Source organism: Pelophylax lessonae (assembly GCF_965119305.1).
Source record: "Pelophylax lessonae genome assembly, chromosome: 1".
NCBI classification, from domain to species: Eukaryota; Metazoa; Chordata; class Amphibia; order Anura; family Ranidae; genus Pelophylax; species Pelophylax lessonae.
In genome coordinates this window covers 636,018,066-636,041,671 of record NC_138768.1, presented here as the reverse complement: position 1 = coordinate 636,041,671, position 23,606 = coordinate 636,018,066, and the positions used below count along the sequence as shown (strand labels likewise).

At 46.9% G+C, this 23,606-nt stretch overlaps 1 protein-coding gene across 3 annotated transcripts in view; it reads right to left on the bottom strand.

Moving 5' to 3' along the window:
* INTU (inturned planar cell polarity protein) overlaps positions 1–23,606 on the bottom strand; it is a 177,554-nt gene that overhangs the window by 96,577 nt on the left and 57,371 nt on the right. For all 3 annotated transcript variants that reach the window (XM_082266659.1, XM_082266657.1, XM_082266658.1), the window contains exon 2: positions 17,231–17,790. In XM_082266659.1, the coding sequence (XP_082122785.1) occupies positions 17,231–17,790 (560 nt within the window). The remainder of the gene's footprint in view (positions 1–17,230; positions 17,791–23,606) is intronic.

Sequence of the window (23,606 nt, the reverse complement as noted above, 5' to 3'; positions counted from 1 at the left end):
TTCCTGGGAACTGTAAAGAGGTTTGAGTAAAACCCCTGAAAACGTTCTGAACTCAAAAGCAAAACAATCACCCCTTGAAGTAACAAATCTTTCACTGCCCCAAAATGACCCCGTAAGCGATCTGGGGAAAAGTGCAGGTGGGAAGGGAAGAACCTTTCCGGAAGATAAGACAAACTCAATCTTGTAATAGGAGCGAATGACTTTGTGGACCCACTTGTCCTGTACTAGGGAAGTCCACGGGTCCGGAAACCAGCGAAGACTTCCCCCACCCCAGATACAGGTAAGGGTGCCCCTTTAAGCAGAGGAAGCCTTGTCCGCAGGTCTGGAAGAGCCCGGTTGTGGCTTGCCAGACAAGGTTCTCTTGGAACCTACAGTGGAGGCCCTGAAGGGCTTTGATTGCTTGTCTTGAGACCTTGAGCGACGAAAAGGTCTCTTATGAGCCGAGAAGAATGGTCCATGTGTACAACAGGGCTCCTTGCCCTAGGTAGCCTGCGGAAGATCAGATAAGGCCTTCTTAGAAGTCTGGTCTGCAGACCAGCATTTCAGCCAGATAATATGCCAAAAGACCACTGCTGATACAGACAACCCAGAATCAAAGGAGCTGCATCCAAAGAGGCATCACAGATAAACTGAAGCCCCTGGACCACTGATCCACCAGCTCCGCAAAAGGCAGGGGGAATTTGCTTCTCCTTCAGGTCTCTGTGAAAAGTTTAGCCCACTCGGTGCGACACCAGGGCAATAGTGAACACCGGCCTTAGTGCCGAACCAGCCACAGTTAACATATGGCGGGCCAGAGCCTCCGCCCTCCTGTCAGCCGGATCTTTAAAGGCCGGGGACTCTTCAACTGGAATTAGGGTAGCTCTATTAAACCAGGAAACTGGTGAGTCCACTGCCGGTGGGACCATCCACTTTTTAAGCAGGGAATCCTTTAAAGGATACTGTGACGGTACTAACCGTCACTATGAGTGAAAGACAGATGAGTGATGGTTTGGATTGCTTCAATATTTGTCAGCAAAATCTTCATATAGAAATATGAATATTTAATACCATCTTACACAGTGTATTCCATGCTTGGCTGTGAGAGAGACACAAAAACTGTCATTCGCAGACTTCCCTTTTTGTATTGGGAGGGAATGTGTATTGTGATAAAGTTTACCTGTCTGTTCCATTGTGAAATGTTAATTACCTCACATTGTTCTGTCCAGATTGCTAGATAATTAGTTTAGTTCCTGTATACACTTTCATCTGTATATGCTACTGTAATCAGCCAGAGGGGAGGGATCGTGTACACTGTATGAGAGTGTAAAAACTCTGTTCCTATTGGATTGTGAATGTTACGTCCAGTCTTCAACAAGTTCCACCTGGGTGGTAACCTTGTGGGTGAAAACTGTAAACAAGTCTGTTTCTTGTTCAATAAAGTTGTTCTAGAGTTACTTCACCCTCAATCTAGAGTCCTGTCTCTTACTGGGGGAATATGCTACAAGGGATTTCTATGGTCTTCCATACCCCCTTAGATAATCACTAAGCTCTTGTAAGAGCTTGTGTAAGAGCTTAATACGCTGCCCTCTCTAGGGAAAAAGGTTCACCCCATGGGAACCTGGAGCCTTGTTGTAGGTCCAGGGTGGGTAGGAGACGGCGAGACCCTAACCAAGCTGCAGCGGTTCGTGGGGTCTGAAGTGGTTACGGTGTCTGGTGGAGTGCTTGGAGCCCTCGGGAAGCACTAGGAGCATCTGTCAACGGAGGTACCCAGTCAGGGGTGTCCTGTTCCGTTACAGATACCCCATAGCAAAACGTTTAGGGACCACAAGAGTGCGTTTTGGCCAACCCCACTGTTTTGTGACAATGTTGTCAAAGTAAGCGGAAAAGGGGAACACCCTCGCCGCTTTGGAGGCACCTAAGTCACAGCATCAGCCGCATCCTCCATTTTAAAAGTTTCATGCACTGACACAAACAGTGCATCTACCAGCGCCTTTTCATGCGTGCTAGAGGAGCAGAGGAATCTTCCTCACTATCTGACACTCAAGGTGCGTGGACCCAGACCCAGTAGGGTGACTTGCATCCGCAGCGGCTGAAACAGATTCAGGATCTGAGGAGACATGAGGCAGGGGAGGGCGGAAGGCACTATATACCAAGCTTACCTGGAAAACCTGGAGGGACGCTGGCGGAATGGACCACCTACTGGACCCCGCAAAAAAAAAACAAAAAAAACAGGGGGGGGGGGGTCACCCTCCGAGCCCCTCCAGAAAAGCCTGCATAATAGGAAATAGCTCCCTTAAAAGGGGGCCGCCCACCGTGATGCGGTAGTGCAGGCAGGGTACCCTAATGGTCCCACAGTGCTAAAAAGGGGCAGGTGCCCTGCACAATAATGGTGGCATGGCTGCCATGAAAAAATAAACCTCCCCCACAGCGCCACCCCTTCCAAGGAATGCGCCAAGCTGGCCTAGTAGGCCGCAAGCCACAGCCTAGATTTTTGTGGAGGCTGAGCCACAAGTGCACAGATCCCAGCCAGGCAGATGCCCAAAAGAAAGAGCGGGGGCTTCAGCTAACCTCACTGGGGCTGCCCTCCAACGAAGGCGCCTGACTCGGCCGCATGGCCTAGTAAGCTGCAGCCTAATTGTTTGTGGACGGAGGACCAGCCGCAGTGCTAAACCCTCCGCTTCCCCAGCCCAACAACTGCATCAGGGAGCCCAGAGGACATCCCCGCCCTAGTCAGCAACCCCGAGCATGGCGAGGAACCCTACTCAACCCCCGTTGCTCACCAGGAAAGGAGCAACTCCAACAAGCCCCACTTGTGGCAAAAGCCAGCTCATCACATCACCCAGGGAAGGTGGGGGAGGGGCCAGAAGACCCCAAGTGACCACCGAAATTTTAGAGGGGCTGGGGGGACCTATGGGTCCCACCGTCCCAGGGAGGGGCCCACGTCCACCCCAAAATCCTCCAGGGGAAGAGGAGGGACAGCTACTTACCATACCAGGAACAGGGTGGGCCCCGCTGCTGACAGACCACCGCTCCATCGGAATAGGAAACTTTCGGTTAGGAGGAACGCTGCTATTCAGGCCAAGGCCAGGTCCTATGCGCACTCGTGAGATGTTTAACTCCCAGGCTAGCCCCCGCCCTTTGGGGTTATGTTGTGGTCGGACTGCATGCGCTCCCTGGCAGTTTAAATGTAGAGTCTCACAGGAACAAAATAACAAAGAAAGGAAAAAAATATGGGATTTTTGACTTACCGTAAAATCCATTTCTCTGATGTTCATTGATGGACACAGCTTCTGATTCTTCTTAACTATTGAGTTATACTGCACCCTACAGGAATAGGACACTAGGCAGGAAAAAGCTTGACTACGCCTATGGGCAGTCCCAGGGGGTATACACCCACTCTCAGCTATAGACACTCAGTTTTGTTACAAGCAGTGTCAGAAAAAAGACAACTCCACAGAGGGGTGGGTGTTATGTCAGTCAATGAACATCAGAGAAATGGATTTTACGGTAAGTCAAAAATCTTATTTTCTCTTTCGTTCATTGACGGACACAGCTCCTGATTCTTCTTAACCATTGGGACGCCCCAAAGCAATGTTAAACATAAGGGGTGGGAAAACATCAGAAAAATAATTCCCAGGGCTAATTATAGCCAACCAGGTATAGTAGGCCGCGGCCTAAATTTCTAAGGGCGCCCGGCGGCGCGGTGCAGCGGAGGGGGAAGGCAGATGCCCAAACTGAAGGTAGTGGCTTCAGCTATCCTCACAGGGGCCGTCTCACATAGGTTCTAACGAGTAGGCCGCAAAGCCGCGGCCTAAATTTTTGGTCGATCCGGCCGTGTGAGGCGCGTACCCTTCGGATAGTAAAAACATCTGCTCCAACAGCCCAACAACCGCTGCAGGGAGCCCAGAGGACATCCCTGCCCTAGTCACCAACCCACAGGTGGCAGGGAACCCTTCTCAACCTCCTGTTGCGCACCAGGAAAACCCAGTCAGCAGCAACTATGAAAGACCCAGCGACAGGGCTGGGGGGAAGGGAGGGGAACCCGGGTGTCTGACCATCCCAGGGAGGGGCCCCCGTTAACCCCAAAACCCTCCAGGGGTAGTGGGGGGGGGGGACAGCCATTTACCACACCAGGAACAGGGTGGGCACTTCTCTAGATAAGACACTGCTCCATCGTAATGTGGGTGTTGTCGCCAGGAGGAAATGCTGCGCCTCAGGGTGAAGCCAGTTCGTATGCGTCCTCGCAAGACATTTAACTCGCAGGCCAGCACCCGTCCAATGGGGCTATGTTGCAGCTGAATTAGCACAGAGCTGCGGTCTGCACGCACTCACTGGCCGGGCTGAGGGGACCCCAAAGATCTATATTATCCAGTGCGTCGCCCAGTCCAGCACTTGATTGTAGTTCCCACAGGAACAAAACAATTAAAAGGAGGAAAAAATGTAATTTAAGATGAAAAAATTGGCAGGACCAGAGATCCCAGCAAGGAATTAGGTCCTTACTCCTGACTAGGCAGAAAAAAAAACTGAGTGTCTATAGCTGAGAGTGGGAGTATACCCCCTAGGACTGTCCCATAGGCGTAGTCAAGCTTTTTCCTGCCTAGGGTCCTACTCCTGTAGGGGGCAGTATAACCCAATGGTCACGATGATAAGGAGCTGTGTCCGTCAATGAACGAAAGAGAAATCACAAATTTTGGGTTGTTCCCAGAAAAGTAAAAGGAAATCTAGCAATTGGGACACTAGTTCTGGTGACCTGCCCCCCCCCCCCCAAAGAATTCCCTTAATTTGTAGGGATTTTTCTCTCACTTCCTGTTTTGCAATAGGACAGGTGAAGGCAAATCTCTACAATGGGACACAGATGGCGAAAAAAAAAAAAAAATCCTGCAAGATTTTCTAACCTTCTCTTACAATGTCCAAAATGAAAAAATATGTTTTGCCTATAGTTGTGTCCTGAATGCCAATAATGCTCTTTGGCATGGGAAAAGTGCATTGTAACGTGTAAAACTAAAATGAAATTACGCATGAAAAAAAAAAAAAAAACTGTACTAGCTAGTTAGTTTACCTTGTTTTGAAACAAACCAATAACCCAAAAAAAAATTGCTAGACAAATCCAGTGAAAAAAAAAAAAAAAAAACGGCTATTTTACGCTTGCTCTATTGTTAAAACACATGTTACCCACTTAAAACGATCTACAGGCTTGTACAGGTTTATATCTAAAGTGTAAATCAGTTGATGTTTCACCCAAGTACTACAGAACACCTATACGCATCAGTGAGAAAGAAAAGATTTCTATGCATACCATGTATGCTACAGCTGAGCCAGCACACGTTACCAGGACACAGTGAAGCCAAACATGTGCTCAGAGGAATGTGCTATGAACGTAACAGAAGATAACTCCTATGAGTACACAAAGTGCACACTCCTCAGAGGTCACCTGTTTTTATGAACCTTAAAGCTGAACTCCAGGAATTTGACAAAATAAAAAAAAAAAAATGGGATTTTTGACTTACCGTAAAATCCATTTCTCTGATGTCCATTGACGGACACAGCACTCTTCTTGACTGTAGGGTTATATTGCCCCCTACAGGAGTAGGACACTAGGCAGAGAAAAAAAGCTTGAGCACACCTATGGGGCAGTCCCAGGGAGTATACTCCCACTTCCTGCTATAGGTCTTTAGATTTGTAACAAGCAGTGTAACAAGCAGTGTCAGAACAAACCCAACTCCGCAGAGGGGCAGGTGCTGTGTTAGTCAATGAACATCAGAGAAATGAATTCAAAAATCCCATTTTCTCTTTCGTTCATTGACGGACACAGCACTTTATCCTCTTGAACATAGGGACATCCCAAAGCAGTGTCAAACATGAGATGGGAACAGCAGAACAAAACAACTTTCCCAAAGCTAAACATAGCCAACCAGGTAACTGAGTTCAAATGTCAACAACTGGAGCTCACCAGGAAAAAAACACCCTCAAAGAGGACAAGTCCTCTAAACAGCAGCCTGTAAAACTTTGCGGCCAAAGGAAGCATTCGCAGTTGCCAACACATCCACTTTATAAAACTTAGTGAATGTGTGTACAGACAACCAGTGGCCACCTTGCAAACCTACATCACTGATGCCTGGTGACGGAAAGCCCAGGAGGTACTAAGCGCCCGAGTAGAGTGCGCCTTGGCAGGGAAAAAAAGAGGATCCTGACTACCTTAACCACTTAAACCCCGGAAGATTTTACCCCTGGTAGCCCCGGAAGATTTTACCCCCTTCCTGACTAGGGGGTATTTTGCGATTCGGCACTGCGTGACTTTAACGGACAAGTTGCGTGGTCGTGCGATGCTGTATCTAAACGAATTTGGCGTCCTTTTTTCCCCACAAACAGAGCTTTCTTTTGGTGGTATTTGATCACCTGTGTGATTTTTTGATCACGCGCTATAAACAAAAAAAGAGCGTCAATTTTGCAAAAATAGCAATATTTTTCACATTTTTTTATATGAAATTCCCCCCCAAAAAAATGTAAAAATCTAAATTTTTTAACATTTTCGGCCAATTTGTTTTATGCTACCTATGTTTGGTAAAAAAAAAAAAAAAAATTGCAAAAAGCGTATTTTGATTGGTATGCGCAAAAGTTATTGCGTTTACTAACAAAGGGAAAGATTTTTGTCATTTTTTTTTTTTTTTTTAACGCGTAATGGCGGCGATCTGCGATTTTTTTTGCGGTACTGCGACATTGCGGAGGACAGATCGGACCCTTGACTGACATTTTTGCCACTTTTGGGGTTACCAGTGACATTTCTACAGTAATCAGTGCTATATACATGCACTGTTACTGTAAAAATACACTGGCAGTGAAGGGGTTAACTTTTTTTGAAAGGGAGGGGCTATGTGTGTCCCTAGGGGCGTGCTTTCTACTGTGATTGGCTGTGGCTTCAGATGTATGAAGAGTGATCAACGGTTCTACATAGTAGAACCGTATGATCATCCTTCATACACCGGGGAGAATGACAGGCAGCTTGTTTACACAAGCCGCCTGACTTTCTCCCTCTCCCCCGCCGATCGCAGAGTGACCGGCGGACATCGGGTCCGCCGGTCACACGCACGGGGGGGGGTTCGTGACCACGCGGGAGCGCGCCTCCGGCGGCGCGCGCTCGCTCCCTAGACCCTCACAAGCTAGTGACGTAGCCCTACGTCACTTTGCCTGTGAGGGACTGACCGCCGACGTAGATAGTCGTGTGGCGGTCGGCAAGTGGTTAATAGAATAAGCCTGAACCACAGTCTGTCTGATCCATCCGGAAATGGTCGCAGCAGAGTCAGCCAGCCATTGGGAGGTCCATCCGTGAGGACAAATAGGGAGTGTGACTTATCTGCCAGATACACCATTATTGCCCAAACCACATCCAAGGAGTGCAAATTAACTTGCTTAGGATGTTTAGGCTTGGGACACAGGGAGGGCAACATAATGTCTTCATTCAGATGAAAATTTAAAGACAACCTTCGGAAGGAACAACATGGACGAAAAACCACCAGGTAAGGTGGACAAGACAGCGCCGCCAATTCAGACACCCTGTACGCCAATTCAGACACCCTGCGCGCAGAAGTAATGGCCACCAAAAAAGCCACCTTTTGAGACAACGTAAGCAGGGGTATTTCCCCAAGCAGGGGAATCTCCCCAGTATTTTCAAAGGGAGGCTTCTGGAGAACTGACAATACCAAATTGAGGTCCCATGGCAGCAATGAAGACCGCACTGAGGGAACCAAGCTTCTCACGCCCTGTAGAAAGGTACGCACTAAGAAGTGTGTGGCTAACGGACGTTAAAAGAAAACCGCCAAGGCGACACCTGTTACTTGATGGTACCCAAGGCCAGGCACTGCTTAATCCCTCATTGGAGGAAAGTCAAGATCAGAGTCACCGATAAGAAACGAGGGATTCACACTATGCAGTGTACGTCTTCCACGTACGATGGTAAATCTTCCCAGAAGTAGATTTTGTAGCTTTTAACAGCGAGGAATCACTCCTGGAGACGTCTCCAATGATCCAGACAAAGTCTGATCACTCGGAGCTCCAGTACATTGATTGGTAGCCTGGACACAGAGACCAGACCCCCTGGGCACACTCCATGCCGAGGACGCCTCCCCACCCAGGTAGGCTGGCATCCGTGGTGACAACCGTTCAGTACAGGGGAAGAAATGATTTTTCCTGATGCAATGCCAGAGAATGAAGCCACCAAACCAGGGACCCTCTCATACTCCGGCTTAACAGGATCATATTGTCCAGAAACTGAGGATCCTTGTTCCATTTTACCAGAATCTCCTTTTGCAGAGATCTTGTGTGGAACTCTGCAAACCGAACTGCCTTGATGGTAGACACCATGAGGCCCAGCACCCACATGCAGGTTCGAAGAGACTACTGTCTGCTGGATAGCAGAAGCCGACTTGCCTCCTGCAACTTTTGACGTTTCTCCAGAGGAAGAAACACACTGGCTGAGGACGAATCCTGAGTCAGGCCCAGGTAGTCCAGGCTTGTGGACAGAACCAGAGCAGACTTCTGAACATTCAGAATCCAACCAAACTCCCTTAGCGTTTGCAGAGTAATCTCCAAATTGTCCAACAAGGCAGTCAAAGCCTCTGCTCATTAGAGCAGACCATCCAGGTATCCCAGTACCGTGATCCCTTGCTGACACAATAATACTAGAACCGGGGCCAACACTTTTGTGAAGACCACAGGAGCAGAGGCAAGACCAAAGCGCGAATTGATAATGCTCCTCACCCACAGCAAACCAGGGAAAGCGCTGATGGGCGACACATATTGGGATGTGAAGGTAGGCACCCTTGATGTTGATGGAGGCGAGAAAAACCTCCCTGATGTATGGACGCCATCTGGGGGGGAGGTGCAGGTTGGAAAGGAAGAACCTTTCCGGAAGATATGACCGATCTTGTAGTCGGAGCGAATGACTTCGTGGACCCACTTGTCCTGGATCAGGGAGGTCCACAGATCCGGAAAGCAGCGAAGACGTTCCTCCACCCCAGATACAGGTGAGGGTGCCCCTTCATGCGGAGGAATGATTGTCCACAGGACTGGCAAAACCCGCTCGTGGTTTGCTTGACCAAAACTTCTTAGAACCCCCAGCAGAGGCCTGAAAGGGCTTGGATCCCTTGCCTTGAGACCCCGAGGGACAAAAAGTGAGCTCGTGAGCCGAAAAGAAAGGTCCCCATCGGCGATGGGACTCCTTACCCTAGCCTTAGGAAGAAGAGTACTCTTTCCTCCTATGAGGCTTTTGATGATGTCATCCAAGAAGCTCCAAACAGGTGATCCCTCCATGAATGGAAGATCGGACAAGGCCTTTTTTAGAAGCCTGGTCCGCAGACCAGCATTTCAGTCAGATAATGCACAGCAGGACCACTGCTGAGACAGACAGTCTAGAAATCAGGGGAGCAGCATCCAAAGAGGAATCACGAACTGTAGCCCTTGGACCAACTGATCCGCCAGCTCCACAAAGGCAGGGGGGAGTGGAGTGGCAGAGGCCGCAATAGACCACCAGGACAGGGGGGGGGTGTGTTGAACGCAAACTGGAAGGGAGGGAAGCCCGGGGGGGTCCGACCACCCCAGGGGAGAGGCCCACGTCTACCCCAAAACCCACCAGGGGTAGAGGGGAGGCAGCTACTTACCACATCAGGAACAGGGTGGGCACCTCTCCGGACAGGCTGCCTGTGCTGCGACAACCACCAAGGAATCCCCACACCATGAGAACCAGCGGGGATACCGCCACCAAGGACCTCCAGGATCGCGATGCCAGATGCCCTTACTTGGACTACATGCTTTTAACAAGCTTACCCTTATGAGAAGGTTTTTTTTTTATACCTCAATTAAAATTACCTTTCTGCTGCACTTATAAGGCGCTGTGTTTGCTCTCTTTCTCCTTGTTCCTCCAGAGCTACTTCTACCTCATCCACTAGCAGCCACTACAGTGAGCAGTATCTACATTGATTTTCCGTGCTAGATCTCCCTATGTTGTTGTTCCCCCATAGCCACAGCCTGTTAAGTGACTTTGTGAACTCTTTTTGCGCCAATCACCTTGTATTTTCTAGCTGGTCTAAAACCGCTTTTGACCTAAAAAAGGGAAGCTTTTTGGACGCCATGGACGTTCTCAAGTTTCCAGGCAGAAAGAACAGTAAAAGTGCAGGCAGGGCACTGGACAAAGCACTAGGGACAAAACTGAGGTGAAATGGTTTCACACAGTAATGTAATCCTAACAGATTACAATGTATTACAATGTGTAGGTGTCATGTTTTGTTTATTTTTTTGAATTTCCGTTGGGTTCAGCCCCCCTGCGTCGCGGTGCTCCCAGGGAAAGGAACCTGGAAGACGGATGCTGGCATCAGCAGGAGAGCATCAGGGGATCGCAAGGACAAGGTCAAAATCACTACAGGGTAATCTCAAGTGCGGCTCGGGGTTATCGCTTTTGGTACTGAAAACAAATTGCTGCCAGGGATGCATGGGGACCCATTGCAAGGGTTGTTCTTGTCACATTCCTAAAGTTCAGCTTTAACTACTCAATATCACATGAAGAAAAAAAAATAGAATTTTTGTAAGAACTTACGGTAAAATTCTTTTCTCCGAGTCCTGAGAGTCGCAGCCTATTCAGTATTTTTCACCATTGGTTAATGGCTCCCTCTGCTGGAGCAGGCTAGACAGTGAAAAGACTTAGCAAAAAGCTTTACACAGACACACCTCTAGGGGGCTGTCCCTCAGATATTACTCTTAGCCACTCAGTGCTGCTCTTCAGTTTCGTAGCAAGCAGTACAGGAAGACAACCAACCCCAAAGTAGAGGGGCGGGGGCTGCAACTGTCAGAGGATTCAGAGAAAATCATTTTACGGTAAGTTCTTACAAAAATTCTATTTTCTCTTACGTCCTCTGACAGTCGCAGTCCGTTCAGTATTCCTTCACCATTGGGATGTCCCAAAGCAGTGCAGGTGTGAGGGGTGGGAAAGACGCAACCAAAGAAAACAGCAACGTGTTAAGGCCAGAGAGAAAAAAACGGAGCCAACCGGGCAACAGAAGCTCAAACAGGAGCTAACCCCAGAACAAAATTTACCCCAAGAAGAGACAGAACAACATGTCTCTTCAACAAACGGCCACGCTCAAAACTTTGCGGCCAAAGGAAGCATCCGAGGATGCCATCACGTCAATCTTGTAGAATTTTGTGAAAGTGTGCACAGAGGACCAACCAGGTTGCCGCTTTGCACACCAGAGCCACAGAAGCCTGATGGCGAAAAGCCCAAGAGGTACTCACAGTTCTAGTAGAATGTGCCCTCACAGGGAAAGGAGGCACCTGACCCTTTATTGAATAGGCCTGAACAATAGTATGTCTGATCCATTTGGAAATGGTTGCAGCGGACGCAGCCAAAACCTTCCGAGGTCCCTCAGGAAGGACAAACAGGGAATCAGACTTCCGAAAAGATTCCGTGGCCGACAGGTAAACCCTGATCGCCCAGACCACATTCAATGAATGCAAGGCAAATTCCTTGGGATGCTTGGGCTTTGCGCAAAGCGAAGGCAACACAATATCCTTGTTGAGGTGGAAATCCGACACCAATTGGGGAGAAAAGACTCATTATGTCGCAGGACCACCTTATCCCGATGAACCACCAGATAAGGTGAACGGCAAGATAGAGCCGCCAGTTCAGACAAAAGTGATAGCCACCAGAAAGGCCACTTTCTGGGACAACACAGGCAGAGAGATTTCTCTGATGTTCTCAAAAGGAGGCCGTTGCAAAACAGACAAGACCAAATTCAGGTCCCATGGAGGCAAAGGAGCCCTTCACGGTGGAGTCAGATGATGTACCCCTTGCATAAAGGTGCGAATCAGGGAGTTAGTTGCCAAGGAACATTGGAAGAAAACAGCCAAAGGTGATAACTGACCTTTGATCGTGCCCAGCGCCAAACGCTGATCCACACCTTCCTGCAGGAAGGCCAAAACCCTCGCCACAGAAAAGGAGCGAGGATGAAACCCTTACTACTCACACCAGGCAATATACGCCTTCCAGGTACAATGGTAAATCTTCCTGGGAGGTAGTCTTCTGAGCCCTCAATAAGGTAGGAAGGACAGAATGTGAGAGACCTCTGTCTCTCAACACCTGGCTTTCAACAGCCACGCCGTTAAAGCCAGAGACTGTAAAGCAGAATGGAAGATCGGCCCTTGAGACAGTAGATCTTTTCTCAGAGGAAGCTGCCAGGGAGGCTCGACGAACATCTGCACGAGGTCTGCATACCAAGACCGACGAGGCCAGTCTGGAGCCACCAGAATTACCTGCACCTGTTCTGACGCCATCCTGCGGAGGAACCTGGACAACAGTTGAATTGGAGGGAAGGCATAAATCAACCGATACCGGTGCCATGGCACCACCAACACTTCCGTGTCATCTGCCAGAGGATCGCGGGCCCTGGCCACAAACCTTCCAACCTTTTTGTTGAGACGGGACGCGGACAGATCCACGTCCGGAGTCCCCCACCGGGCACACAGGAGTTGAAACACCTCCGGATGCAGGGGCCAGTCCCCCTAATCCAAGGACTACCGACTCAGATAGTCCACCTGCCAGGTTTTCCACTTCCGGAATGTGAACAGCCGAAATCGCTGGAACGTGTGCCTCGGCCCAAGACAGAATCTCGGCCACCTTCTTGGCTGCCCGGGCCCTCTTGGTGCCCCCTTGGTGATTGATGTAAGCCACCTCTGTGGCGTTGTCGGTTTGAACACGAACCGGGTGACCGTGCAGCCGAGTCAACCAATGTAACAAGCATAGCTTGATTGCTCGGAGCTCCAAGACATTTATCGGCAAGGAGGATTCCTCCGCCAACCACATCCCCTGGGCACACAGGGTGCCCAGAACGCCACCCCAGCCCAACAGGCTGGCATCTGTGGTGATTACCGGCCACAACAGAGGCAGAAAGGACTTGCCTTGGTTCAGAGTGGGTGACAGGAGCCACCACGAAAGTTTCGTCCTCGTGAGGTGGCTCAAACATATCCTCCTGTCCAACGACTGAGGATCCTTGTTCCACGTGGCAAGAATCTCTGTTTGCAGAGTTCCCGTGTGGAATTGAGCAAACGGTATGGCTTTGAAGGCCGAGACCATCAGCCCCAGGGACCTCATGCAGGCCCATAGAGAGGAGAGACCGCTGTCCCTGAGGGACCTGATCTCGTCCTGTAAAGTCCGAAGTTATGGAGAAACACTTTTGCCTGAGCGGAGTCCAAGCCCTTTCCCAGGTAACACAGGCAGGCTGACGGGGTCAGTGCTGACTTCTGGAAATTGATGGTCCACCCGAACTCCTGAAGCGTCTGAACCATGACCGCCAGATCGCTTGACAGAGTGGCACACAAGCTCACCCAGATAACCTAGGACCGCAATCCCCCTATTGCGCAGCAAAGCCAGCACCGGCGCCAAAACCTTGGTGAATACCCTGGGAGCCGAAGCTAGACCAAAGGGTAATGCCACAAACTGAAAATTTCCTTGATTTAAAGATGCCACCACAGACCGGATGGATTCCATCCGGAACCTCTGCACCTGCACAAAGCGGTTCAGGGACTTGAGGTCCAGAATCGGACGCACCTTGTCCTCTTTTCTGGGCACCGTGAACAGGTTGGAATAGAACCCGCGATACGTGTCCCGCTGAGGGACTGGTATAACAACTCCTTGGGCAAGAAGATCTTGCACAGCCCCCTTGAGATCTCGTAAACGACCGGGAGGCAGATGGAGATTTGATGGAAAGAACCTGTCTGCGGGGTAACCCACCTGTCCTGGATTTGGGACAACCAGGGTATCCGAAAGCAACGCAGACGTCCCCCTACCCCTGAAACGGGTGAGGGCGTTCCTTCTGGCTGAGGAAGACTGGGCGATCGCACCGGACTGACCGGCCTTGGGCTTCCCGGACCACGACTTCTTGGAGGTCTTGAAGGATTTACCTTTTTCCTGTGCCCCTGAGGCACGAAAGGACCCCCGATGAGTCTTGAAAGAAGGACCCCGCCAAGCACGGGGTGATTTGCCTTCTGCGGTTTGGGGCAAAAAGGAGTACCCTTACCCCCCCTGAGACCCTTGACCATTTCATCTAAGGGATCCCCAAAAAGCCGTTCCCCCAAATAAGGGACATCAGACACATCAGATCTTTTTGAAGGCATGGTCAGCCGACCAGCTCTTCAACCAAACCATGCGGCGGAGTGCGACCCCAACCGCAGATAACCTTGTGGCCAGAGGAACCTCGTCCAGGGCCGCATCACACAGGTATACCAAGGCCTGGGCCATTTGGTCCATGACTGGGCGGCTCATCCTCAATATGTAAGGTCTCTCTGAAGGAGTGAAGTGCTTCAACCAGAGCGCATTCCCACCCTGCAACAGAGGAGGACTCCTCCTCCCCTTCTGAGTGCGAGGACTGGGACCCCTCAGGGGGGACATTGTCCATGGCAACCAAATCAGGCTCTGAGTCAGAAGACAGAGGGCATCGGCCGTTTTTGAACAGTACTTTGAGACATCAGCAGATCAACCTTTGACGCCAGAGTCGCAAGAGCAGCAGATAAAGAGGCTATGGAAGCTGCTTCAGGAGTTCCCGAAGCACCAACCAGGTCTGTGGGGAATTTGGTATCCTGGGACTCCATTTTTATGTGAAACAAAAATTTTGGACACTGGCCCTTTAAAATTGGTGATTTTCACGGTCCGCACCGCAAACCTGCCCCGCCGACGGAGTCCCTCTTTAGATGGATATAGAAACAGGAAAAACACAGTTTTGAGGAGAAATGCCTAAAAAACTGGAAGAAAATAGCCCCCCACAGTGTCACAGTGTACTGTTACCAGACCACCTCACGCTCTGCTGCAGGAAAAAGGAAGAAGCCAAAAAAGGAAGTGACCTCATCCACTAGAGGCCGATACAGCACCCTGAGCCAATGAAAAATGGATGCCATAGAAGTAAATGGGGAAAAGGCACCAGCAAAATGGCCGCTGCCCTTACTAGGCGGCCGCCCACATCCAAGATGGCCCCAAACATTAAAAAATGGCTGCTCTCACCCAAAATGGCAGCCCAAACAAACGGCGCTAATTTGTCAGGAAACCAGGACCTGGCTACCGCGGGAATCCACCAGGAGGGCCCCCAGGACAAGGTAAAAAGCCCCCCACACCCCTCCCCATGTAGCGTTTACCGCAGAGTGCCCCCCCAGTGCTCCATCCAGGGGGGGGGATATTACAGAGACCGCATGTTCTGCTATCCCCATGGAGTGGACCCACATAACCCCCCCCCCTCAGATGACTGTCCCAGGGACACGGGGGGGGTAGCATCACTCACCATACCACGGACCGTGGGCTCCGCTCCGATACGGACCACCTCCTACCCTGAGTGGGGGGTGCTGTCAGCCAAGGGGGGACGCTGCAACACAGGGTGTTCCAGAGTTGAGACGTCCCGGCGAAGAAAGGCTCTCTGCAGGCTCGTCCCCATCCACAGGGGCACCGTCGTGGCGAGGCCTGGGCAGATCACAACCTGCACATGCTCGCTGGTCAGGCTGGGCCACCATAAGGATCTATATTATCCAGTGTGAGGTCAAGCCCGGCTGTTGCTTGTAGTTCTCCAGGAGGATCCCCCTGACTAACTAGCGATAGTGAGGAAAATAAAACTAAAAAATTTTTTAAAAGAAAAAGAAAAAAAACTGAGACAGGAGTCCCAGCTGGGAAACCTAGACCTACTCCTAAGCTAGGCAGCAAGAAACTGAAGAGCAGCACTGAGTGGCTAAGGGTAATGTCTGAGGGACAGCCCGCTAGAGGTGTGTCTATGTGTAAAGGTTTTTGCCAAATCTTTTCACTGCCTAGCCTGCTCCTGCAAAGGGCGCCATTACCCAATGGTGAAGGAATACTGAACGGGCTGCGACTGTCAGAAGACGTAAGAGAAAAAAGGCTTTGTATGTCCTTAGAAAAAAATAAAAATAAAATAATATGTATTACTTTGTTATATTACCCACATCCCCACTGGGCCAATTCTGACACTTCTCACAGATATGTAAAAATGTAAATTTTTTTTTTTAACAGAGGTACTAGAGAAAAAAAAACGGTGGCTGTTGTCATTATTTATGTCACATGGTATTTGCACAGAAGTTTTTTTTAATGCAATTTTTTCAGAAAAAAAATACACTTTAATGAATTTTATCCCAACAAACTGTGTAATATCCAAACTAGAAAAAGGCAGAAGTTGGGACTTTAAATGGAGCACCGAATATAGTGCCCCCATCCCTGGTTACATGAAGGAAAGGTTTGGGACTTTGAGTGAGGTGGAGACCAGAACGCTGGGAGACATGGGTAATAAAAACATTTTATTACTGTACAACATCAATAGACACAGTACAACATGTAAAATAGCAATTCATGTATAAACAGCATATTACAAACATATCGGTCAGTCTGATGCATTTGCAGGTACACAAAATATGCATAAAGAGTATAAGGACTATGGCACTTCGTATTGGCCACACAGTCACACAGGAATTGCAATAAACGTTCAATAGGTAAGTAACTGTTTAAATTGATTGAGTAGTGATTAATTTCTGTATAGTAGAAACATTTATGACATCCTTGTAGCTCTACGTGTTTCATGGCTAAATACCACTCTTCAGGAGCGGATGCCAAAAACTAAGATGGCTGTCATTAACAAAGTGCGGCTCTGTGGGCGCAGGGCATCGCATGCGCCTCCCCCGGGAACTGTGGTGGTCATCCCCGCAGTCCCGCACAACGCACCACACATATCACCATAAAAACAAAGTGCAGAGTAATGAAAAAATGTGGGTTGTGGCTGTATTGCTTAAATGACCGCATCAAGTGTTATAGTATTATACATGTGTTGTCTCTCAAATCCTGGGTCGTTTTTATTACCCATGTCTCCCAGCGTTCTGGTCTCCACCTCACTCAAAGTCCCAAACCTTTCCTTTAAACTGTGTAAATATCCAATTTGTTGGGGAAAAAAAATAAAGAGGTTACGCCAAGTAAATAGATACCCAATATGTCACACATTAAGAGAAATCCTCCCCAAAAGAGAAAGAAAAATGGAAACGGAAGGAAGACTGGGAAAAAAAAAAAGGAGGAGTGCTACAGTTTTGTACACACACCTCTCCTTATCACAAACAGCCTTCCAACCCTGATTTCCCCAGAGTTGAAGTTTTATCTGTAGCGTATTATGTTTTTTGCATAATACTACAAATTAACAAAGACTTCAGGCACTTTGAAGAAATAAATTCCACTTACCAATAAAGATTTGGCGGCTTTTGACAGCCGGACCTTCGGGAATAAAACCATGTATAGCAAGTTTCTCATGGCTTGTCCTTTTATGCACCACATCATACTTGCCCTGTCTTTCCATAAGCTTACTGGTCCTTGAGGACTGATGTACAATTCCAATTAGAGCCTGCAGCAGGTTAAGCTTCTCATAAGGTCCATTTTCAAGCAAACGGTTTGGATTTACATACAAACAAACATCTTTGTACTGCTGATGTACGCTCATTACAGTTTTATGGCTGGGCTGGTGTTTGAGGATGGATGTTGGCCCTGCTTGGCTATTTAATCTTGCAGATCTTTTCTTGCCAATGTGTTTATTTTTCAATATTTTAGCAAGTCTCTTAAACCGTGGCTCAGTCTTTTTATCTTTCTCAACATCTTCTGAGATTACTTCTGCCTCATTTTCACAAAACCGCACATGGTTTACACCTTGTGAATTCAAGAGAGTTTCTTCCTCTCCTTCACTCAGCTCAAGATAGAAGAGCTCTCCATTTCTTTGTACACTTTCCAACCACTCTGGCTCCAAGTCACTACAAGGAAAAGCAAGATTTACAATTACATTTGTTTTAAATTAAAAATAATAAAAAATACACGGGAAACAAAGAATTTATTAATAATTAAAGTGATTCCAATTTTTATTTTATTTAAAAAGATATTAAAACAGGCTAAGGCAGAGAATGCACTTCTGTGCACGAGCACAGAGGGATGGGGGCTCTTTACATTTTTTAATTTTTTTGTATTTTTACATTTACATTCCCATTACAAGAAATGTAAACATCCCTTGTAATAGAAATAAGGATGGCAGGTCCTCTTTATGGAGATATCTGGTTACCAGTAAAAGAAAAATATAAAAAAAGTGATTTTTTCCTTAAAAAAACAAACAAAAAAAGGTTTACTTCCACCCTGGACCAGAAGTGACGTTACAACATCGCTCCAGTCCTCCAAGGCCATAGAGGCGATCAAAGTGATATGGTCTATTAACACCTCTGTAACCAGCAGGCCACACCGTCAAAATGTTTTTCGGGCATGCCGGTAAAAAAACGGTAAGTCCAAGGAACACAGAGTAAGCCAGCTGCCGGCTGAAAAAAAAAAAATCTGGGGTTATGGCTCATAGCTTTAGCCATAACCCTGGTAAAACTGTTCAAAGCCGCAAGGTATATACAGGCATTGGGTTTTGAGTTGGTTAACTATAACTTATGCTTTCCATACTCAACACTGTAATGGATACACTTCTTGATGTAAAACAGGCGTTTGACAGCTGCAGCGTACATGAGACACACACACACACACACACACGGTTTTACTGCCAACTTCAGAAAAAATAATTAAACACTAGTAATGCAAAGGTAAAAGTAAGGCCTAGTATAACCCCTCCGCCTTCCAGAATGCCTCAGTTTAGTAGCTGGCAATGAAAGGATTGGACAATAAGAACAGATGGGAGAGACCTGTGCCTCGTAATGTATTCCATGAAATAGATTTTGTAGGCAGGACAAAAAAATAAAAAAAACTTAGTCTTTTTTTTTAGAGAAACAGGATAGTTTTCTGAGAAAACTAGAATGTTCAAAAGTTGTCAAACTTAAGGGTAGGCAATGAAAGAAAGAAAAAGGAGGTGCAAACACCTAGTGCATTACCCATGGTACTGTTTAAAATGATTTAATAAAATGCTGAATGCATACTCACAAACATGAAGAATAGAAATTGTGTTACAAATTCCCGTCACACGTATGTTGGAACATATCCTGGAAATTGCGACCGCTCTGAGGAAGGGAGCTTGACTCCCGAAACGCGTTAGCGGTCGCAATTTCCAGGACATGTTCCAACATACATGTGACGGGAATTTGTAACACGATTTATATTCTTCATGTTTGTGAGTATGCATTCATCATTTTATTAAATCATTTTAAACAGTACCATGGGTAATGCACTAGGTGTTTGTGCCTCCTTTTCCTTTCTTTCATGCACCCGTTTTGGAGTCCCCTGCTTGAGGAGAGCAGCACGCCAGTCTTCCTCTGTCGAGTGAGCGCTTGGCTGAAAAAAAAAAAAAAGGGTAGGCAACACCAAGCAAAAAGCAAAAAAAGTACACAAGGAAAAAAACAATGTAAAGGTTAAAAGGGGTTGTAAAGTCAGGGTTTCTATTGGTTAATGCATTCTATACATCAAGATAAAAAGCCTTCTGTGTGCAGCAGCCACCCTAACACTTACCTGAAGTCCCTCTCTGTCCAGTGATGTCCACAAGTGTCTCAGGTGTCCAGGATTCTCCCTCCTGAGACACAGCAGCGGCACCATTGGCTCCCACTGCTGTCAAAGTCAGCTAGCTCAGTGTCTAAATGTACACAGGGAGCTGTGACTTGGCTTGGGTGCCCCCATAGCAGGCTGCATGTTGTAGGGGCACTCAACAGGAGGGAGGGGCCAGGATCACAGAAGAGGGACCCGAGAACGGAGAGGATCGGGGCTACTCCGTGCAAAACCAACTGCACAGAGCAGGTAAGTAGAACATGTTAGTGATTGTAAAGTCTTGTTTTTTCCTATAAAAATAACAAACAAAAAAGGTGACTGAAGAGACCCTACAGTGCTGACTGAAGAAACCTTATGATTGAAGTGGGTATCAGTTGAGTCCTGAACATGCACCAAGTAAAACGCAACTAACATGTGAACAGAAGATGCTGTGGCATCCTTGCAAACCTAAGCAACAGATGCCGGATGCTGACAGCCCATGAAGCACTAACTGATCTAGTTGAATGGAAAAGGGGGAACCTGGTTTAAATGATGAGCCGAAATATCCACCTAGCAATAAAAGAACGAGAAGCAGGCTGTCCTTCAGGAACGGGAGAACTGACGAAAGGGAGTTGTAGTTGAGATTATACTAGAACAGCATGCACCTCATCCAGACAATAGAGGGAAATAGCTTTGTGATGTTTAGGTGCAGGACAGAGTGATGGTAGAACAATGTTGTGGTAAAGGGGAAATGAAGACACCATCTTGAGAAGAAAAAGGGGCCCTGGGCCTCAAAACAACCTTTTCCTTGAGCAGCACAAGAAAGGGATTCCAATATCTTTAAGGCTTCATAAACATGGGACGTTTGAAAACCTCTCCTAAATGCTGGAACTTGACAGCTAGTAACCGACGGTTAAAAACAACCACAATGCCGCATTTATGCATGTTTAGCGGCATTTGCATTTAGAAGCGTTTTTGCACTGTAAAATGGTCATAATGAAAAACAAAAGATCTCTCCTATACGGCTATATGAATGTAATGAATTGGAGCAGAGGGGGGGAAAACAAAAGATCATCCCCTAGAAATGCTCTCTATACCACCTATTGCCCTATTGGGGGCTAATATAATCTGTTGACCAAATTATTAAAATCTGCAAAAATAGAGGAGATAGGAAATTCTCCACAAGGGTCATCCATGGACACAAAATGTATTCAAAAGGAAAAACTTTATTGATTGAAAAATGTGGCATGCATAGACTCCCAGAACCATACAAACTCTCAACAATAAAAACAACGAACAACTTGAGGAATAACTGCAGTAACAACCCAACAATCCCCCAGACCTATGAATGGATCAAAATTGTGAAATTGATGAAAAAAAGGGGAGGGGGATCCACTTGTGAAGTGGGGCGCAGTCCCTGATAATTGATTCCACAGGGGTGAGTGGTTGGGCCAAACATGGATCCACAGCTTTCAGAGAGTCAGTTCAATATATGGACCAATATTCCAGGTAGACTGCACATGGAATATTCCCTATAGTAGAAATAGGCAGTATGAACTGAAAGCCTGAAAAAACACACAGTCCAGCAGTAATGGAGTAATTGGCATAGACCGGTATGTTGGAGGTTAGTTGTGCAACTGTTAAGAGTAGTAGCAGAGTTCTCTGCATGATCGATATGTAAAGCACAATACCTCCTTGGAATCAAACGGTCTGTCACATCCTCATGGCGCTGTGTCATGGGATCCGGGTGTTCCGCGTGGGTCTGCAGAGCTGCGGCGTCCTTACCTCGCTTGGAGGGTTCCAGCTGGGCTCCCATGCTCCTGTGCTTGTACTGAGCATGTGCAGGAGGGCCGAGCAGCAGGCCGTCACTTCAAACTGACTTCCTTGACGGTTTCCTGCTCAAGCAGATAGGCTTACTGACACCGGCATCCCTCATTCGTGTAGTAAAGATGATGCGTTTCACCAGCCAATGGACGCTGGTTTCATCAGATTTTCATCAATTTCACAAATTTGATCCATTCATAGGTCTGGGGGATTGTTGGGTTGGTTACTGCAGTTATCCCTCAAGTTGTTCGTTGTTTTTATGTACATGTTTTTATTGTTGAGAGTTTGTATGGTTCTGGGAGTCTAAGCATGCCACATTTTTCAATCGATCAATAAAGTTTTTCCTTTGAATACATTTTGTGTCCATGGTTGACCCTTGTCTGGGGAGAATTTCCTATCTCCTCTATTTTTGCATACAGTAAAATGGTCAGAAATGTAACCCCATTGAAAACACCTATAAACGAAACGCCTATAAATGCAAGTTACCTCGTTCAGACACGTTTGCATGCTGTTCTAAGCATTTGGCGTTTCAATTGACAGATAAAGAAGACAGAGAAGAGTTCAGGGGCTGCTGGAAAAAGAAAACGTCCAACTGCTCCTAAACTAAGGTGACAAGATTTTTAAATTGAAATCCGGGGACATTTTTTTTTTTTTTTAATTGGCAAATGGTAAACTATTGTATAAGCATATTTTCCTCAAAGGATATATGCAGTATATGTGCTATGTGTTTATGGAATTATTGTATGATATATATGTTCTTTCTCACATTTCCTCCATGGAAAAAAAAAAAAAAAGATACTTTTATTTTATTTTTTGAGATATGACTACCAAATGTTAAGAAGATAGGATAGAGAAAAAACAGAGAGCAGAGTTCCAGAGGGAGTTACATAAAGAATGCAAGTCTCAGCTGTGCCCATCTGTGCAGCCTGACCAGTGCCCAGCAATGCAGCCTCACCAGTGCAAAGCAATGCAGCCTCACCAGTGCAGGGGATCAGGGAGGAGAGTGGAGGAGAGAGAGGAGAGCCGCATCACATCTTCACATAGGCCGGCATCTCCCACTTTTTCAGCTTTAATTTGAATCACTGGGCTCCCGCGTCACACAAGTCCCACCTCCTACCTATGACAGACAGCACACGTCCCGCAATTGGACAAGTGTGCTGTCTATCAAAGGAGCCAAACAAGGAGGCGGGACTTTGGGTGACAGCGGCACCCGGCGATTTCAACTTAAAACGGAAACAGTGGGGGACGCCGGCCGCCCCCCCTCCCGAAGTGTGGCATCTGGGGCAGACCCTTATGCTCTTTAACCACTTACCCACTGGGCACCTAAACCCCCTTCCTAACCAGATCAGTTTTAAGCTTTCAGTGCGCTCACATTTTGAATGACAATTACTCAGTCATGCAACACTGTACCCATATGAAATTTCCGTCTTTTTTTCACACAAACAAACAGAGCTTTCTTTTGGAAGTATTTAATCATCACTAGGTTATTTATTTTTTTGCACTTTCAATGGAAAAAAATACCAAAAATTTTCTAACAAATGCATTTTTCTTTGTTTCGGTTTTAAAAGTTTGCAAAATTTAGTAATTTCTCTTCATAAATTTTGGTCAAAAGTTATACTGCTACATATCTTTGGTAAAAATAACCCAAATAAGTATATATTATTTGGTCTTTGTGAAGGTTAGAGAGTCTACAAGCTATGGTGCCAATCATTGAAAATTGATGACATCTGATGTACTGACGGCCTATCATTTCTTGAGACACGAACAAGCCCAATTTTAAAGTAGACATTCCAAGGTATTTAGTAAGAGTCATGATGAGTTTTTTGAAGTTGTAATTTTTTCCCACAATTCTTTGCAAAATTAAGATTTTTTTTTCATAAAATTGTCATATTACCAAGTAATTTCTCACACACTGTATAGGCATACTTGCAACTACACCCCAAAATACTTTCCCGAGTATGGCGATACCAAGTTTGAGACTTTTACACAAGCCTGGCCACATATAGAGGTCCAACATCAAAGTAGCACCTCCAGGCGTTCTAGGAGCATAAATTACACAATTTCCTAACAATCTATCACACTTCTGAAGGCCCTGGAGCACCGGGACAATGGAAACCCCCACAAAATTACCTCATTTTGGAAAGCAAGCATCCCAACACATAATCTGGGAAGCATTAGGTATCTTTTGAACATGTCGTATTTTTCCACAAGTTTTTGGAAAATGTGGAGAGAAAATAAAAACGTTTTTTTTTAACACAAAAAGTTGTCCACTTATAAGATAAGATATTTCTAAAACATAGCATGTACA